Genomic DNA, 16,277 nt, shown 5'->3' with positions numbered 1-16,277 from the left:
ACACAAACTTGACAAGCACAGATATTTGATAACTCCCCTATGGGAAATTCAAGGATTTAACCGGTCCAGTCTGCGGCAATTTCCCGAGCGAGAATCCTGCGTTAATTCTAGATTTGAAGCTTTCGTGACTGCAAGGATTCATACTCTTAGGTTTTTTCGGTAAAGTCACATGACTTTACCGAAAAAACCTAAGAGTATGAATCCTGCATTACTCCACATGGCGCGTTTCCCCGTGGGTCTCCGGGAGCCGAGCGACGGAGCGACTCTGCTGTGATCGTGATCGAGCGCGGCGCGTGATCCACGAAGGGGCTCCTCTGAGGTCAATATGTCATCATCACGGCCAACGTTGCTGGTGCCAAGGTCTGCGCTGACCGTCTCCCACCATTTGGCTCTCGGCCCTACCCCTTTGGTCACCGGATTCGTGGAGATAATTCAAATTCCTCTGTCGGTCACCCCCCCCCCAATCCTTGAGCACTTTGGTAATCTACATGAGCGCTTTGGAAATCTGTAACAAGATTAGCGAGGGCTGGTCACGGTAATCCTGTATTATTACATTTTCCAAGTGTGCCATCGGATTACTGTGTCTTAGCGTGCACTTATTGATTACATCCTATGCACTGTTTGCATTTTAGTTCATAAAAAAATTACTCCGAAAACAAAACGGGGAGATGATTGGGTCGGCAGCTTAAGGTTGTTATTGTGACTGGAATCATGTCGGCGTTTACAGATCACGGTCGAAAGCCCGCGGTAATCATACGCACAATGCCAGTTAAAATCAACCATGCAGACATTCATTTGAAAATGCAGCAATTATAAAAGCAATTGGGTACGATGATCAGGTTATGTCAATTTGACAGTGCCAAATATATGGGTTTCATTGCATTCTCAAATGGCTGGTACAGACGGATTGCGTGTTTGTTAGACATCCTCTGTAGCGTGGCAGTGCACACAGTTCCACAGGTGGAACTATCGGCAGATTAATCATTACAATGTCGTTCCCTCGGTTCCGGGAAGCGTAAATGCTTCGCATTTTGCTATTCTATTGAATTCTGATCGGTGTTGTTTGAACATCTTGTTTGTTGAAAAACATTTCTGTCTTCAGATCCATTAGCCTGAATTTAACATAAAATGTGTATACATCTTCAAATGATCGATGCACGCATTGATTGCTACGAACAGAGTGCCTGAAGACCAGCACTGCAGCACCAGCTGTGACGGCTACACCAGCTGCGATCGCTGTCCTGCTGCCTCGTCCCGCTCAAGCTGCAATAGCTCTCCGATGTGCTTTCTGCTCGTCATTCGGTACGATGTCCAACGTTTCGCCGCATGTGCTGGGAGCTTCAGGAACTAAACCGAAGCTGCCAGCACGCGGAGCGAAGCGCCTGGACACCGTGGCGGACAACTCGCGGAACAACCCAAAAACCACGTGCCAGAGAGAGCCGTGATCTCCATAACAGTGAAAACGATTCTTTCCATTGAACGTTGCAATTTAAAATTAAAGGCATTCTCATACATTTTGACCATTGTGGGATTTTCTGCTTTCATCAAACTTGGATTGTGATTCGCGAAGACCGCGCGTCCATAAGTGCGTTAGAAAGAGCAGTGGTGGCCGGCGCCGTGTCTGCAAAGCAGACTTATGGGGAAAGTTCTGTTAGCGAGCACCGATGAAGGCCAGTGCGGCACACGAGGGGTTGGGTGGGGCCACCTTTGTCTCCCCAGTGGCGATGTTTACACACCGCACCAGGTACTAAATTGAGGCCGAGTCTACCCAGGGGAGGCTCAGGACCGATTCAGATAATCGTCGCTGGTGTTGGTCGTGAGCAGGAATTCGAACTCGGGTCACCAGGTTCGTAGCCACCGCTCCCCTACTAAGAACGTCCAGCCACAAGTGGTCACGCGGAATCGAGGTTTGGGGAGTGTCTGTGGGGTCCTCCGCTTTTGTAACAGAGTTACCCTTCACGTTAACCGCCACGATACGGGCACCACCCCCCTTTTCATCGGCACTCAACTTTATCTTGGAAAAGAGAAGAGGGCGTTGGTGGAGGTGGGTGGCCCTCATTAGACGAGGGGAGGAGTAGGAGGGGAATGTAAAGCCAGAGCGATGATCGGAATGGCTGTACGTTTGCGGGCGTGCTCATCGTAAACGTTTTGAGAAGCTGCCGAGGGTTATAGTGCACGAGGGGAGGGAGACAGGAGACCGATCGCAACACCGTGGGATGGAAACCGGATGGGGATTACACAAACGACGGAAAACGAGACACATGCAAAATCGTAGCCGGGTCCCGCGACGTTTGGCCCCCTCCCACCCCCCCCCTTCTATTAGTGGTCCCAGAGGTGCGGAGGTATTCGAACGGTGAACTTTGAGTAGTGATTGGTGGAAAAAAAATGGGAAAAAAGTTAAACAGCTTCTGTGTAAGATTAGACTTAGTGGCAATTAAAATGCACATTTGTAGGCGGATCAGATTAGTGACCACGTTTTATGTGTATAATTTGGCACGTTCGGGAAAAAGTGAAACGGAATGCAAGTTAAGATGGGCAACTCGTGACTTTGTAAACGAGACGCCGCATCGCCTGAAAATATTATTGGAGCTTGTTTCGGCATCGTATCGAGCTTTGTGATCTGCCCAGTCCCATCCCTCGCTGGGCCTTCTCTGGAAGTACAGGAACATTTATGCGCTCCACAGTGAAACAAAATGCTTTAGAATATTAACCTGCTACTCTTTTATTGGCACAACTCTTTCAATAAATAGCTAAAATAAATTAAAATGTCATAAATATAAACAAAATTCATTACAAATCAATGGCATATGTAATTAAGACGCAAACCAACTCAAATGTTACGAAAAACGTTGAGCCGTGAACGGAGAACCAAACGGTGACGCGCGGGGCACCCCGGGATTCGTGCACCAGCCCCAGGGCCCCGCTGGCTCGACGCTGGTGGGAACCGCGACGACGTCTCCGCCGCCGCTGTGCGACGGCACAAGCCGGACGGCGTGAATCTGGCGCCCGGTGGTCTCCCGTCAGAGGGCGCGCAGCCAGCAAAGCAGACCGGCAATCACTTCAGTTATCGAGCGTGTACGTATAATTATTATTATAATGATGATCATAATCATATAGTATGCGCCCATCGTTCTGTCCAGTGGGGGGGGGGAGGGGGTGTGGGGTGCAGGGCGGTGGGGGAAAGAGGGCAGGTCACACGGGACTGTGATCGGGGGGGGCATCCGTGGCTGTGATGGCCTGCACCAGGCTCTCCTTGGACTGTCTCAGCGCCAGGTAGAGCCGCTCCTCAAGCAGAGGCGCCGCTTTGTCTCCCCCGACACCGTACACTGATATCATCTGCGGCCCGTAGCCGTGGCCCACGCCGTCCTTGCCGTCGCCGCCGCCGCCGTCGCCACCGGGGGGAGGGCTCCCGCAGTCTCCCGCGCTCACGTCGCCCGGCTCCGTGTCAGCGGGCTCCCCGGTGTCGCAACGGTCACGGGCAGCGCACCCCCGGTCGGGCTCCTCTACGGGCGAGGAGCGCTTCGCTTCCACGGCCGCCGAAACCGCTGCGGCCGCGGCGGCCACGGCGTCGGTGGCCTCCTCGTCACCGGCGCTGACGATGCGTGGCAGCGTGGCGTAGTAGCGGCCATCCGACGGGTAGTTGACGCTGTTGCCGCGCCGCAGCGGCGCGCGGTGCCGCTCGAAGCTCGCCGAGAAGTTCATTCCGTGCCGCACGCCGGGATCGCTGTACTGCTTGGAACGCTGCCACTGCTTGCGCAGGTGCGCACGCGAGCGGTGCTTGGCCTTGCCAAAGGGAGCCTCGTCGTACCGCGGGTCGTGGCGCAGGAACTCACGGAAGAGCGCGTCCGAGCGCTCGTCGATGCTGTAATCGCGGCGCCGCAGAAAGCCACGTAGGCCGCCCGCCGCCTGTGCCGCTCGCTCCGGGGGGTGGCTCGTGACGCCAGCGTCTCCCCCTCCTCCTCCCCCCGCCGCCGCCGCCGCCGCCGCCGCCGCCCCCGCCCCGGCCTCCGGCTCCTCCGCGTCCAGGCTCTCGAACACCGTGTCAGTGCGGCCCGAGCTGAAATGCCAGCGGCGTTCCGAGGCGGTGCGCTGCTGCTGCTTGCGCCCGTTCTCCTCGTGGAGGCAGCGCAGCGGCGCCTCGATGGAGGCGTAGCCGCTGTCCATCTGCAGCAGCTTCCTGGCGCCGGCTTCGCCGTCCGTGCCACAGCTGCGCTCCGACTCGGTGCTCTCCTGCCGCGGCTCCTTCTTGCTGTCGCCGGCGGCGCTCGCGGGGCAGCCGGGGCCCTCGTCCTGGGAGAAGTCCTGGGAGAGGTGGCCGGCGCCGGGCGCGCCGGCCGAGCCCACGCTCTCGCCGTCGCTGCGCACTGAGTCGCGGTCGTTGCTGCTGCTGCGCTCCGACGAGGCGTAGAGCTCGAAGGACGCGCGCAGGCTCCAGAGGTCGCGCGGCGCGGACGTCGCGTCGGAGCCCGCGGCCCCCACGTCACCATCTGATCTACAAGGGAAGCGGACAAGCCCGGCAGCCACCGTTGCCAAGCCGGCCGCTGTGCACGCATTACCGTCGAGCGCGTGTCTCGCGCCTGCGATCACGCCGCGCGCATCACAGTCAGTTCGCGCGCATCGGATGCGGTTCGCTCGTGCAAGTGCCGCAGCCACGAGAGGCGGCGGGGGTTCGCCGGAACGTCGAAAAGGAATCGACCCTTGAATCAAATGGCGACGCCGAATCACAACGGTCCATCGATCAACGAGGGGGCCCGATCTCCACGTGCCCCGTCGTTTTGATGACGATGATGGCGGATATTCGACTGGCTGCCTTCAGCCAGTGAATAGCACTCAACCTTGGCAGGAGCCAGGGACTCGTAAGGTTGTGAAAAACAAACAAATATTTACATGATAGCAAAAAAAAAACATGCCACACCGATTTATGTTGAAGAAATAAATCAACACGAAACTGCAGAGTTGCATAATGAGAGACAGCTGGTTTGAAGTGTACACTTACACCCCCGATTAGCACAGTTGGCTACACAAGGTGCGAAAAAAGTTCAAACATGCATACATAGATAGATACAAATGTGCTCACGGGGCTGATGGGACACAAATTAGTTTGTATTACTTTTCATGACTGTTTAAATCTGGGCCACAGTAACACAACACCATGCCTAACACACACAACACGAGACATACAACACACGCAACACACACTTGCTTGCCAGAGAAGCGACTGTAAACTCAATCTGCTCACACCGCACACTCCAAACTCACACTACCCTCACACCGCACAGACCACTCCACCCTCACTCCCTCACTCACCCCACTCACTCCCCAGCCGGCGAGTGATGGCGTTACCTGCTCGTGCGCTCACACTCGGACGCCGCCTCCGGAGCTGGGTGGGGGGGCCCCGGTGAGGAGGAGGAGGGGGAAGCGGCGGCCACGACGGCGACGATCGTCACCGCGTTCTCGGCCGCGGTGGCCACGGTCGCAAATTTGTCGTCGGCCGCCCCCCCGGTGCCGTCGCCGGTGCCGCTGCCGGTGCCGCCGGCCGCCTCGGCCTGCGGCGCCGGGGGCTGCAGGAAGGCGAGGCGCTCGGCGTGCGCGATGTAGTGGATGACGTCGGTGTGGTGCGGGTCGTGCGTCGAGCGCTCCGTGCTCTCGCTCGCCGCGCGCTGCCGCTGGAACTGCCGCCGCCGCGGGGAGCCTGCGGAAGAGGTGCGGTGGCGCCGGCGTCGTTGTCGTCGCTCGGCTTTGGCGCCCACGCACCCTACAACCCCCCACTCACCCACCCACTCCCCCCCCCCCCCCACGTTGCGTATCAGTGTGTTTTGTCATCGTGAACGTTCGAGAGAAAAAAAAACGAATCTCTCTCCTTGCGCGAGGGGCTCTCCGGAGCGCCTTGAGAGGAAGCCCAGCAGCCTTGACAACTCGTTTAATGAGCGGAGGGATTGATGGGACTAGCGACGTGCACGCTAATTGTTTGGCGTGGCTCCCCCTGGCACGCCACTGGAGTTTTCCACCTGCCCAGGTTTTTCCCAGGATCAACCCTAAAAGGGCGACGCATTCGGACATAGCTCTCCCCCCTCTTCCAGCATCGACGCGGGACACTCCTCCCCCCCCTCCATTTCTCCCCCGTGACGCGTCACGGTTGTTTGTGGCACAGAGGGGGTTGGCGACCCCCCACCCCAACTCCCCACTCACCGCGCGTGTCGAGGCTCGAGGCACGCCGGCTCTTGTCCAGGCGCCACTTGCGGATGTTGAAGCGGGGGCTGCCGGCCTCCACGCTGGCGTGGCGCCGCAGCCGCGCCAGAAAGTGGTGCACCAAGCCGCCGCACTTGCTCTCCGCACTCTGCTCGGCGTCCGCCGTCTCGTCCGCGCTCAGCGGGGAGGCCTTGAGAGTCGGAGGGGGGGGGGAGATAAAATGTCGCGACGGGGGTCACCGACTGCGACGAGTGCGGCGCTCGCTCGTCGCTTCGTTGTTGTCTGGCGATTCCTCTGGTGGCAGCGGTGGTGCCTTACAGCCCCGCGCGTCCTCGGGTCATGTGAAACGTCGAACATCGCGCCAGAGAACAATAAGTCTGCCGCCAACTTCTGATAATCCGTCCTCAATTTGTTTATCTCAGCAGCGGACCAAGTTCCACATTTCCACCAGTGGCGGCTCGTCAATCGAGGGCGCAGGGGCGCCACCCCCTTCAAGATTCAAGAATATACATATACAAAAATTATATAAAAATACATAAATAAAATATTTTTTTCATACGATGTGCCGGCTGGTAGTAAGAAAAGCATCAGCATTTAATAAAAAGTGGCTTTAATCGGTCAACTATTTTCTATGTTTTTCAATGTGTTTCATGCGGGGCGCCGGACAAATGGATGTCTATGTGAGACTTTAAATTTTCGGACAGCATGTGACCTGAAGCTGGTCTCTAATTGGTTTCTTAAAGATTCTCCTCGGGGCGCAAGTCGTTGCGTCCCTGGCCAATCAGAATTGGATACATGTTATTTTATCCAATCTGATTGGTTCTCGTCACCTGTCATTCAAATTTACGCTCTGGGCCACTACTGCGAGTGCGCAGGCGACACCACTTCGACACTTGCTAGGCTGATCAAATTTTTTGTGTAAACAATGGCAGCAGTTCATCCAAATTCTGTAATTTATTTACAAAAAAACCCTTTCACAAGGCTTTCGCTGGAAGAAATAAAAAAGATAAAGGATCTCGGACCGGACCAACCCGATTTACAAATCCAGCAGCAGGCCAGTGACAGAGGACGAAGCTACACACGAAGCTTCACCCGCGCTTGTTATGAGAAACGGAGGTGGCTGGCTGGATGTGATGTTAGCAATTCTCTTTTTTGTTTTCCCTGTCTTTTATTTCAAAGTGTCGGCACTGAAGTTTTGTGGACAACGACGGGGGTAAGAGACCTCAAACATCTCTCTGACAAATGCAAACGTCATGAAAGTAGCCGCAGCCATATTGATAATAGCATGAAACTAACGTTTTTATGTTCAAGTAGGAAACATGCTTTTTGGTACTTTGGTCTGAAATGTATATAAAAGAGAAACATTTATGTTCAAGTAGGAAACATGCTTTTTGGTACTTCTTTTGGTCTGAAATGTAAATAAAGATCATCAAAATTTATATTCAAGTAGTCAAAATGATTTTTGGTACTGCTTTATATTTATTTGCCCCCCTCAATAAAATAAAAAAAAATGCGCCCCCCCAAAAATAAATATCACCAGCCGCCACTGATTTCCACGTCCGCTTTTTACATCACACAAAGATGGTAATCGTTTTATCAACTCCCATGGAGGGATGACATGCAGAGTCAAATGTAAACTCGTAACCGTCTGAAGGTGAGCCCGCGTACTCGCTTTTCCCCTTCACGCTAACGTGATCGCGACATCGGTTTAATCGGCCATTACCATCCCCTTTGAGCGCCGCCCGCGAGGCCGTTAGCGCGTGGAAAGTCACAACCGTGAGCTTGGCAACGTGCGCAGCGCCGCAGTGCACGTCGGCGCCGCCGTCTGCTCGGCGCACACCGGGAGCAGCCACACGGAAGTCCAAACTCCAGGACCATTGCTCCCACCTCCATTACCCCTACCCACCAGATCTCTCTTTCTATGCGTCTCTGAGCCGGCATGATGATGATCACTCAGAGGCAATTACCTCGGTGCCATTTTATCAGCGATGTGTGGAAAAATTTGAAATAAAACGTGATTGTGTTACTTTACACGAACCATTGCCGACAGTGAATTTCAAACGGCTATCGGGGCTCGCGAGAGAAGTTTCCCCCCTCTGGGTGCACCCGGCACACACCGAAGCCGAGGCAACGGCACGACCGCGCGTTCCCCTGCCTGGCACGGAGCGCCGCTCCCGACTCCACCCGGAGACTCGTATGGTCCAAGCGGCCAGAGCCCTCGTGGCTTCAGTAGGGACAGCCAGAGCCCTCGTAAGCCGCCTGTAAGGTCGGCGGCAGTAATCGTCACTGTTTTGTTTGGTTCAGATATTTTTTGCTGTCGATCCTGCAGTAGCGCCTGTGTTCAGCTTCCTTCATAACGATGGTGGTGATGAGTAATGGGCAATTGGTACGCTTTTGGTAATAGCATTGGAAAAATTGAGGGAAAATAAAATTTTATTTAAAAGCCACTCCGCATCTTCCTCTGTACGGCACCGAGCCATCGCTCTCAAGGAACTCAGTCAGCTGGCGAGAAGATCCACGCACAAGGTCGGCACCGCAGGCCACGACGTCCAGGGTCTCCTGGGCTAAACGACGAGGCACCAGGCGTCCCTTGTAGTCGAGACAGTAAACCGCAAGTTCATTTTGTACAACCAGGAAGAGTGACAACTCAAGAGACCAGGATGGAGCCTCACATCGCCGAGCGATCCGATGGGTACTCACATGCAGCGCGTCGTGGTGGGCGGGCGCTACGGCAGCGGCCGCCACGGTGTGAGCACAGTCGCCGACACCGCCGCCCTGGCTCGTGGTAGTGGTGGCGTCACCGGGCAGGTAGAACTCGGCCCCTCGGAACGGCAACGGCGAGGGCTGTGCCATGCGGCGACGGAGATGGGAGGGGTGTGAGGGGTGAGGGTGTAAGGGATGATGCTCGCGTCACTGTGTTTTCATTGCACGATTGGTAATCTACACCCTGATCTCTCCCTCTCTCTTAAATCGTGACTTCAAGCTTTCGTGACTGCAGGAATTCATATTCTTTGGGTCTCTCGGTAAAGTCACGTAGGTAGAAAAATAAAATTAACCCGTAAAAAACAAAGTTTTTCACTATAAATCCTTTATATGCGTGGCGGCTAGAGTCCTCTCGTCCTCTGGCTTGAGATGGCTGCCACCTATGGGTCAGATGATTGCCTGCCACCATTAAGCAATTGGTAATTAAATATAAAAAAAAAAATCCTAAAAAGTGTAAAAATTTGGAAAATTAATTGTCACGCACAACGAGTCTGTGTGCAAAATTTCAGCTCGATTGGATCACGGGAAGTGGGTTAAAAAACGACCGAAAGATTTGCACGGTCGTAAGCGCGCAAGCAAGCAAGCAAGTGAACTTAATATAAAGGATTTAAAAAAGAAACAATCGAGAAGATGGGTACAAACTGAGCAATCATTGGAAGGATGTTATTAACCAGTTTAGGTCATAACTGGCTGTGATGTTCCCTTCCTACATGTCGATGTTGGCAGTTATTTACGACTCTCTGAGTTACATTCACTAACACAGCTACCGTGGCTCGTTTTCCTCGATGTGGCAGTGGCTCCTGCCGAGTTCTCAGATTTTACATTTACAAGCAAATTTCTTACATTGACATGCTAATGTTTCACAATACAATGGCCACCCCCACAGCTTCGTCGTCGTGGGTATGGCTCAGCTCTCCGATCTTACATTTACATGCAAATTTTATCTCGAGCCCCGCCCATTTACCCTTGGGCTACACCCATCTCACCCCTTTATAACATCCTGCCTTAGCAGCGCTCCCACCATATATTTTCACCTGATGACGAGTGCTTGTGTTGCGATCGAAACGTCGTGAAATTGTATTTCTATTATTTTTGTTATCTTTATCTACATGGCTTTACCGAAAGACCAAATGAATATAGATATGTTCAAATGAATAAAAAATACAATAAACAAAAAACTACCACGTTTCGATTGCAACACAAGCGGTCGTCACATCAGGCGGAGAGAAAAGGGGGGCAAGCCTCTAAAATGGGCATAGCCCAAGTATCAGAACGGAGTGGGCGGGTCACAAGAGTCTAGGCCAGCAGTGGATAGAGCATCCTAGAGAGATGGAGTCTAGGCCATGATAGAGCAAAAGCTATAGAGATGGAGCCTAGGCCAGCAGTGGATAGCGCATGCAATAGGCATGGTGGACTAGAGGTAGTCTAGGCCAGCAGTGGATAGAGCAAGCTATAGCCAATAGTCTAGGCCAGCAGTGGATAGAGCAAGCTATAGAAGTAGCAGTAATCTCGTAGTCTTCTCTGCCCCCTCCGACTCACCTGCAGGAGGGGGAGGTTGAGGTCACGCTGGGACGGCCGCGGTGTGAGCGGCACGGCGGCCGAGGGCCCCGGCAGCGTGGGGTCGGTGGCGCCGTCCCACTCGGGGATGGTGACTATCTTCATGGAGGGCGGCCGCACGAACGGCGTGAGGCGCGCATTTTTCAGGTGGTGGAAGTCGCCCTCGGTCAGCGTGAACCTGCGTGGAGGCAACGCCGCCAAGAAAACACAATTCCCGTGAAGCTTATCGTAGACAATCGTCGCAGACATACGGCAAAAAACGGCGAACCGCAAGATACGACAGTCGTGGACGTTTCTCGAATTAAACTCTTATAATCGCATCCAAAAAATTGCACCATGCCAGGGCATTTATCTAAAAAACTAAAACTATTTAAGCTATTCTTTTATTTTACCAGTTAAGGCCCACCGAGCTCTAACACTGTTATTCAGAAGCAACCTGGCCACACATGATAGCCCAACTAAGTGGCTTATCACGTGGACATTTATAGCAGCCAAATAATCTAAATGCACGTCGATTCTAAATAAGGAGGGAAAAACCGGAGGACCCGGAGAAAAATTCACATGACCACGGGGACAGAGACATGCAAACTTCAAATATACGGGCGTCAGGGTCGGGATCGAACCCATGACCTCCTGTATACGTGTGTAAGCATGTATGTACGTTAAACTTCGTTCGCACCGTACGTAACCAATCCTGCTTATCAGGCAAGGCAGTTAACATCTCGCCACCGCGGTGCCTGTACGTAACCGGCGCGTCGCGACGCCCCAAGCACGCGCAGCCCCCACCGTCGGCCTTTCTCCTGCGCCTTCTTGTCGCTGTCGAAGAGCGCCGCCTCGTTGAAGGAGACGCGACGCGTGGGGGCGCCCGACGACAGGAAGCGCTCCGCCTCTGGGTCGGCCCCCCCACTCCATGCGGAGCCGCCCCCCTCGCCACACCGGCCCCCCTCCACGTCGTCGCCGTCATCGTCGTCATCGTCCACACCGGTTATCTTGATCGCGATCTCTGCAAGGGAGGGAGGGCAACGGACCGAGTGAACCAGGGGGTAATGGAGCCTGAACAGACTGTTGGGGCAAGTGCTGTTAGCGAGCACCTATGAAGGCTGGCACGTCGCACGAGGGGGTGGGTGGTCAGCACCATGCCCGGCCGCCTTTGTCTCCAGAGTTGGCAATTTTTACACACCGCACCAGGTACTCATTTGAGGCCGAGTCGACCTAGGGGAGGCCCAGGACCGGTTCAGATAATCATTACTGATGTTTGTGGCCATGAGCGGGAATCGGACTTGGGTCGCTAGGTTCGTAGCACGTACGCACACACACGTACGCACGCACACACGTACGCACACACACGTACACGGGTCTCTGTTCTCGACTGTCCCCGAGAGGTGCGTCCCGCTGCATTGCTCGGCGTGTTGACACGTTGCGCCCAGCCGCGGCCTCCGCACCACCGAGTTGCTGCTCGAACTTTACTCGGTTTGAAAAAGTGCGCACATGACAAGCTGCCTTATAAGAATGATGATAAAAAATAATTAATGATTATTATAAACCCGGATCGTATGGGATTGCAAAAGTTCTTCTTTGTCAAGGCAGCAAGAGCTGCAGCGTGCGGAGACTCGGTGGCGGAATCTGTCGTGGAGCCCGGCTTAGCCGAGGCACAGGGGGGAGGGGGCGCTCGGCTCCTTCCCCCCCTCCCCCCGTGGCCCCACCACCTCAGCCGCTTCTTGCGAATAATTTGATAACATAATATAAATAATAAAAATTAGAGTTTTGATTACCGAAGCTGGCGCGGGAGCGTGTGCGTTTGGACGTGTACAATCGGGGTGGGGGGGGGGGTCCATTAGGCTCCAAGCGTACGGCAGATTGCGCCAGGCAGCCCAGGGGCTGCACTGGGCACCTACTGGGCAACGATTGTGCGCCTTGCCAATCAAGAAACCCTCCGACGGGCTCGCAGAGGTCACAAAATCCCAGCGGATCGCCACGTCGGGAGGCAGCCGCACTACATTCTGTCGTGCCGAGCTGGCGCAGTGCCGATTAGAGTCGCGCACTGCCAGGGCTCCGGTTAAACCGCACTCTGGGAGGGTAGCGGTGTCGATCGCATCCGAGCCCGGTCGCGACGGACTGCATGGAGAAACCCGTACGCTGCTTTTGGGTTTTCGATCGAACTCACTCCGGCCCAGGAATAACGATGCATCGATTCAATCGGGTCAAATCGATTGTCACGCTCATTAAAACACGCATCGCATTGCGGCGCCAAGGTCGCAAGCACGCAACCCTGCAACCTTCCGATTTGTGGCTGAACTCATCATACCTTCCAGTCCGGTTGGGAAAATTGATACCGCTTCTGTTGGAGGTCAGGAAGGTTTATACAAACCCCAGTGCCATCTCTCCTCAATTGAAATTAAACTCGTCAGCTTGCATAGCCACTGCTACTAGATAGCAGTGGCTTGTAAACAACTCCTACCACCCAGAGGGAGGATGTATGCCAGTTTCAGTGCCTGTTTATATTTAACATTTATCAATAATGCACCCCCCTTTCCATATTGCATAAAGGCTGCACTATTTATGTTTATGATAGCTTTTCCTCTTTAAACCCACATATGCATGATTAATAAGGGCTCTAATTAGGGAAAGCCAATGGAGAATAGTATCCTGGTTCCTGATCCTAATAATACAATACTTCAGCAAATACAGAAAACCAAACGATGTCAATAAGCACAGCTGAGGCACCACGACTGCCACCCACGAGCCCAGGGGTCGCCAACCTGCGGCTCCAGAGCCACGCACGGCTCTCTAAGGACTGCAGTGCGGCTCTTGAGATTCAAAAACAATGGATATTTGTTATTTTGTTTGCAGACCACTAACCATGGAAGTCCAGTTCACCATGGGAGTCTAATTCACCATGGAAGTCCAGTTCACCATGGGAGTCTAATTCACCATGGAAGTCCAGTTCACCATGGGAAGAGGTCAGCAATCCGCAGCTCTGGAGCTGCATGCGGCTCTTTCAGGACTGATTCGTGACCGTTATTTTTTAAGGATCACCGTCTCGTATTAACGTTGCATTGCAGCTCTGGAAATAGAGGTAATAGTTTTAGCCAATTCAAAATAAATGTCTCTTCTTGTTGTTTTGGTTGCTGACCCCTGCACTAGCCCAACGCTTACCGGAATGCCAGGCCAGGCTTCCATGACTACGAGTGGGCCAGAAAGTCAAAAGTGATCTCCTGCTGCTGCTGCTGCTCAATGAGCAGTGGGCATCGGTGCTTATCCCCTGTTTACAGCCCTGAGCCAGTGGTGGAAATTCCATATTTTTATGGCGGAGGTGCGTCTATCCCTCGGAAAACCTCTGATGACTTCGACAGCTGTAAGCACCAACAGTGACATATGAACTGACAGTAATGTCTGGACTAACGTTTCGTAGAAGGCTGGGTTAGGAGTCAGGGGTGAGGCAGCTCTAAGCACAACTCCATTATGTATCTCTACATTTAATATAAATATGCTTTAGTCCATCAGCCATTCAGCTTTCTAGACCGATATTATCATCAAGCAGCATAAGTTTAAGCAAGCAAACTCCAGATCGGTTTACACCTATTGAGTCTCATCGGCGGAAGTCAGGCTTGTAAAACAAATGCTGTCGAATTATCACATGCTCCTGGCAAGAGCGCTCTGGGTCAACTACGGGACAGACCCCATTTAACTGCACAGACTCAATAACCGTACACAAAACCCATCGTGTGTTGCCGTGGCGCGTCACGTTCTGCTCGGCAAGTGTGGCATGCACCCCCCTCCCCAGCAGGGTACTCCCCCCCCCTCCCATATCATCAGGTAATGACTCTGCACACCCCTTCACTCGCCACTGGGTGCTTAGCACCGTACAGGAGGAGCCGGTGACGATTTACGACAATGGCAATACTGACGACGAAGACGACAAAGGTGGCGTTGTCAGGGTGCTCACCGCGTGGGTGCTGCGTCTCGTCGACATACGTTGTCGTGGTTTTCTCAGCATCGTCGTCGGCCCTGTGATGAGGGGGCAAGGCAGCAGAGGAGACGCATCTCATTCACCGGTGTGGACAAGCTTTTAACAATTCTCACGACAACCGAATTTAGCAGAAAGATTCGAGACGTTTCACTTGGGACTGATCCGACCATCTTCAGGACATGATCCAGGAAGTCACAATACAGTCCAGGAGTCCAAATATTGTCCTGCAAAAACCTACATTTTAGCTTTTGCTTTTTGTTAATGCTTTTTATCTCATAAAGCACTGCATCAAAAACCTTTTCAGAAAGGTCCATATGTAAAAATACTCACAAAAGGAATCGGTAAAATAGCTCTGCTGATGCAGACAGCATGGCCTACTGCTGATGCTGTCTGCATCAGCAGTAGGCCATGCTTTCCCACCTGATGACGGACGCTTGTGCTGCGCCCGAAACGTCGCGATTTCATTTAGTTGTTTTATTTTATTTTATTTTTTACCTACGTGACTTTACCGAAAAAACCAAAGAGTATGTCGGGCATCTCGTCGAGCAGCACACGGTCACAACCCGAGAGCACATCAGCAACAGCTATGACCGCAGAACTCAGCTGGGGTGGCACGATGCGGTGTGGCGTGGCACGCCGGTGGGCCCACCTGGTGTAGCGGCGGCCGCCCCGGCAACATTGGCGGCAGATGATGAAGAGGCTTGAGACAATAACGAGGCCACCCCCCACGAACACGGAGAGCAGCACGAGCAGCAGCGCGTAGCCATTGGGCACGGTCGGCGCAACGGCACTCGGGGCCTGCACGCACGGACGGAATGCGACACGCCAGTGACTTCCTGCTCGCATGAGCAACGAGGCATTGGTGCGCTGATGTCCGCCGTTTGCAGGCCAGTGGTGGAAATTCCGATGATGGGGGTGAGCTTATGCATAGGGCAACCAATGTTGACCTCCCCACAAAGTGGTACTCGTTTTATCGACCCCTGGAAAGATAATGGGCCGGATTAACTACCAAGTCAGGATGTAAAACTAACTAAAAACTATTTTTATTTTACCAGGTAAGGCCCACTGAGCTATGTCGCTCTTTTTCAGAATCGACCTGGACACAGATGATAGCTAAACAAAGTTGCTTATCACGTGGAAATATATTGCAGCCAAATGCTCTAAAAAGCATGTTTATTCTAAATGTGGAGGGGAAAAAGCATAGGCCCCGGAGTAAAATCTACATGACCACGGGAATAAAGGGCAAACTCCAAAAATACAGGCGTCAATGTCGGGATCGAACCCATGACCTCCTGTATACCATACGAGGTAGTTAACATCTCGCCACCGCGGCGCCCCCTGTAAATGTGAATTCGCAAACCGGCGGCACCGCAGGTCATTCCTCACGGCAGGGGCCACCCACCGTTACGTTGTCAGCGTTCGCGTCCATCGGTGAAGAGCATCGCCACCCCCTGGGAGGCGTCACCAAGGCATGTAGGCCGCCCTGCATCAACACGCGCAGGAGGCCCCATTCATCGGTGTCAGACACCGAGGCACGGCGAGACATTGCCCGAGGAAAGGCGCCATCCTTACCGCCCCCCCCCCCTGCCCCCCCTCCACTGGCCGCTGCCCCACTAAATATTTGAGTCATCAGCCACCACCGCTTGGCCCCGCTGCAGCACTGATGACAGACCTTTGCCCACGTGTTTGTCACAACTTTACAAAGATGGTCACCGCATGACACGGTGCGTTCAGATGCACTTCTGTGGCCGTCTGGAACGCTCCTCCCTTCCGATATTAGGAAGCCACTGGAGCTATG

The 16,277-nt window shown here is 53.6% G+C and overlaps 1 protein-coding gene across 2 annotated transcripts in view; it reads right to left on the bottom strand.

The window, feature by feature from the left end:
* Positions 1-2,706: 2,706 nt before the first annotated feature.
* CBARP (CACN subunit beta associated regulatory protein) overlaps positions 2,707-16,277 on the bottom strand; it is a 58,869-nt gene continuing 45,298 nt past the window's right edge. For both annotated transcript variants that reach the window (XM_078877094.1, XM_078877093.1), the window contains 9 exons: positions 15,882-15,962; positions 15,129-15,277; positions 14,456-14,517; positions 11,296-11,512; positions 10,492-10,687; positions 8,890-9,033; positions 6,190-6,379; positions 5,344-5,692; positions 2,707-4,492 (listed from right to left, as the gene is read on the bottom strand). In XM_078877094.1, the coding sequence (XP_078733220.1) occupies positions 3,193-4,492; positions 5,344-5,692; positions 6,190-6,379; positions 8,890-9,033; positions 10,492-10,687; positions 11,296-11,512; positions 14,456-14,517; positions 15,129-15,277; positions 15,882-15,908 (2,634 nt within the window). In that variant the 5' untranslated portion in view covers positions 15,909-15,962 and the 3' untranslated portion in view covers positions 2,707-3,192. The remainder of the gene's footprint in view (positions 4,493-5,343; positions 5,693-6,189; positions 6,380-8,889; positions 9,034-10,491; positions 10,688-11,295; positions 11,513-14,455; positions 14,518-15,128; positions 15,278-15,881; positions 15,963-16,277) is intronic.

The sequence above is a fragment of the Lampetra fluviatilis genome, chromosome 46, assembly GCF_964198595.1.
Source record: "Lampetra fluviatilis chromosome 46, kcLamFluv1.1, whole genome shotgun sequence".
Classification (NCBI taxonomy): domain Eukaryota; kingdom Metazoa; phylum Chordata; class Hyperoartia; order Petromyzontiformes; family Petromyzontidae; genus Lampetra; species Lampetra fluviatilis.
Note: the sequence above shows the minus strand (reverse complement) of the source record. Positions and strands in the feature narration are given on the sequence as shown.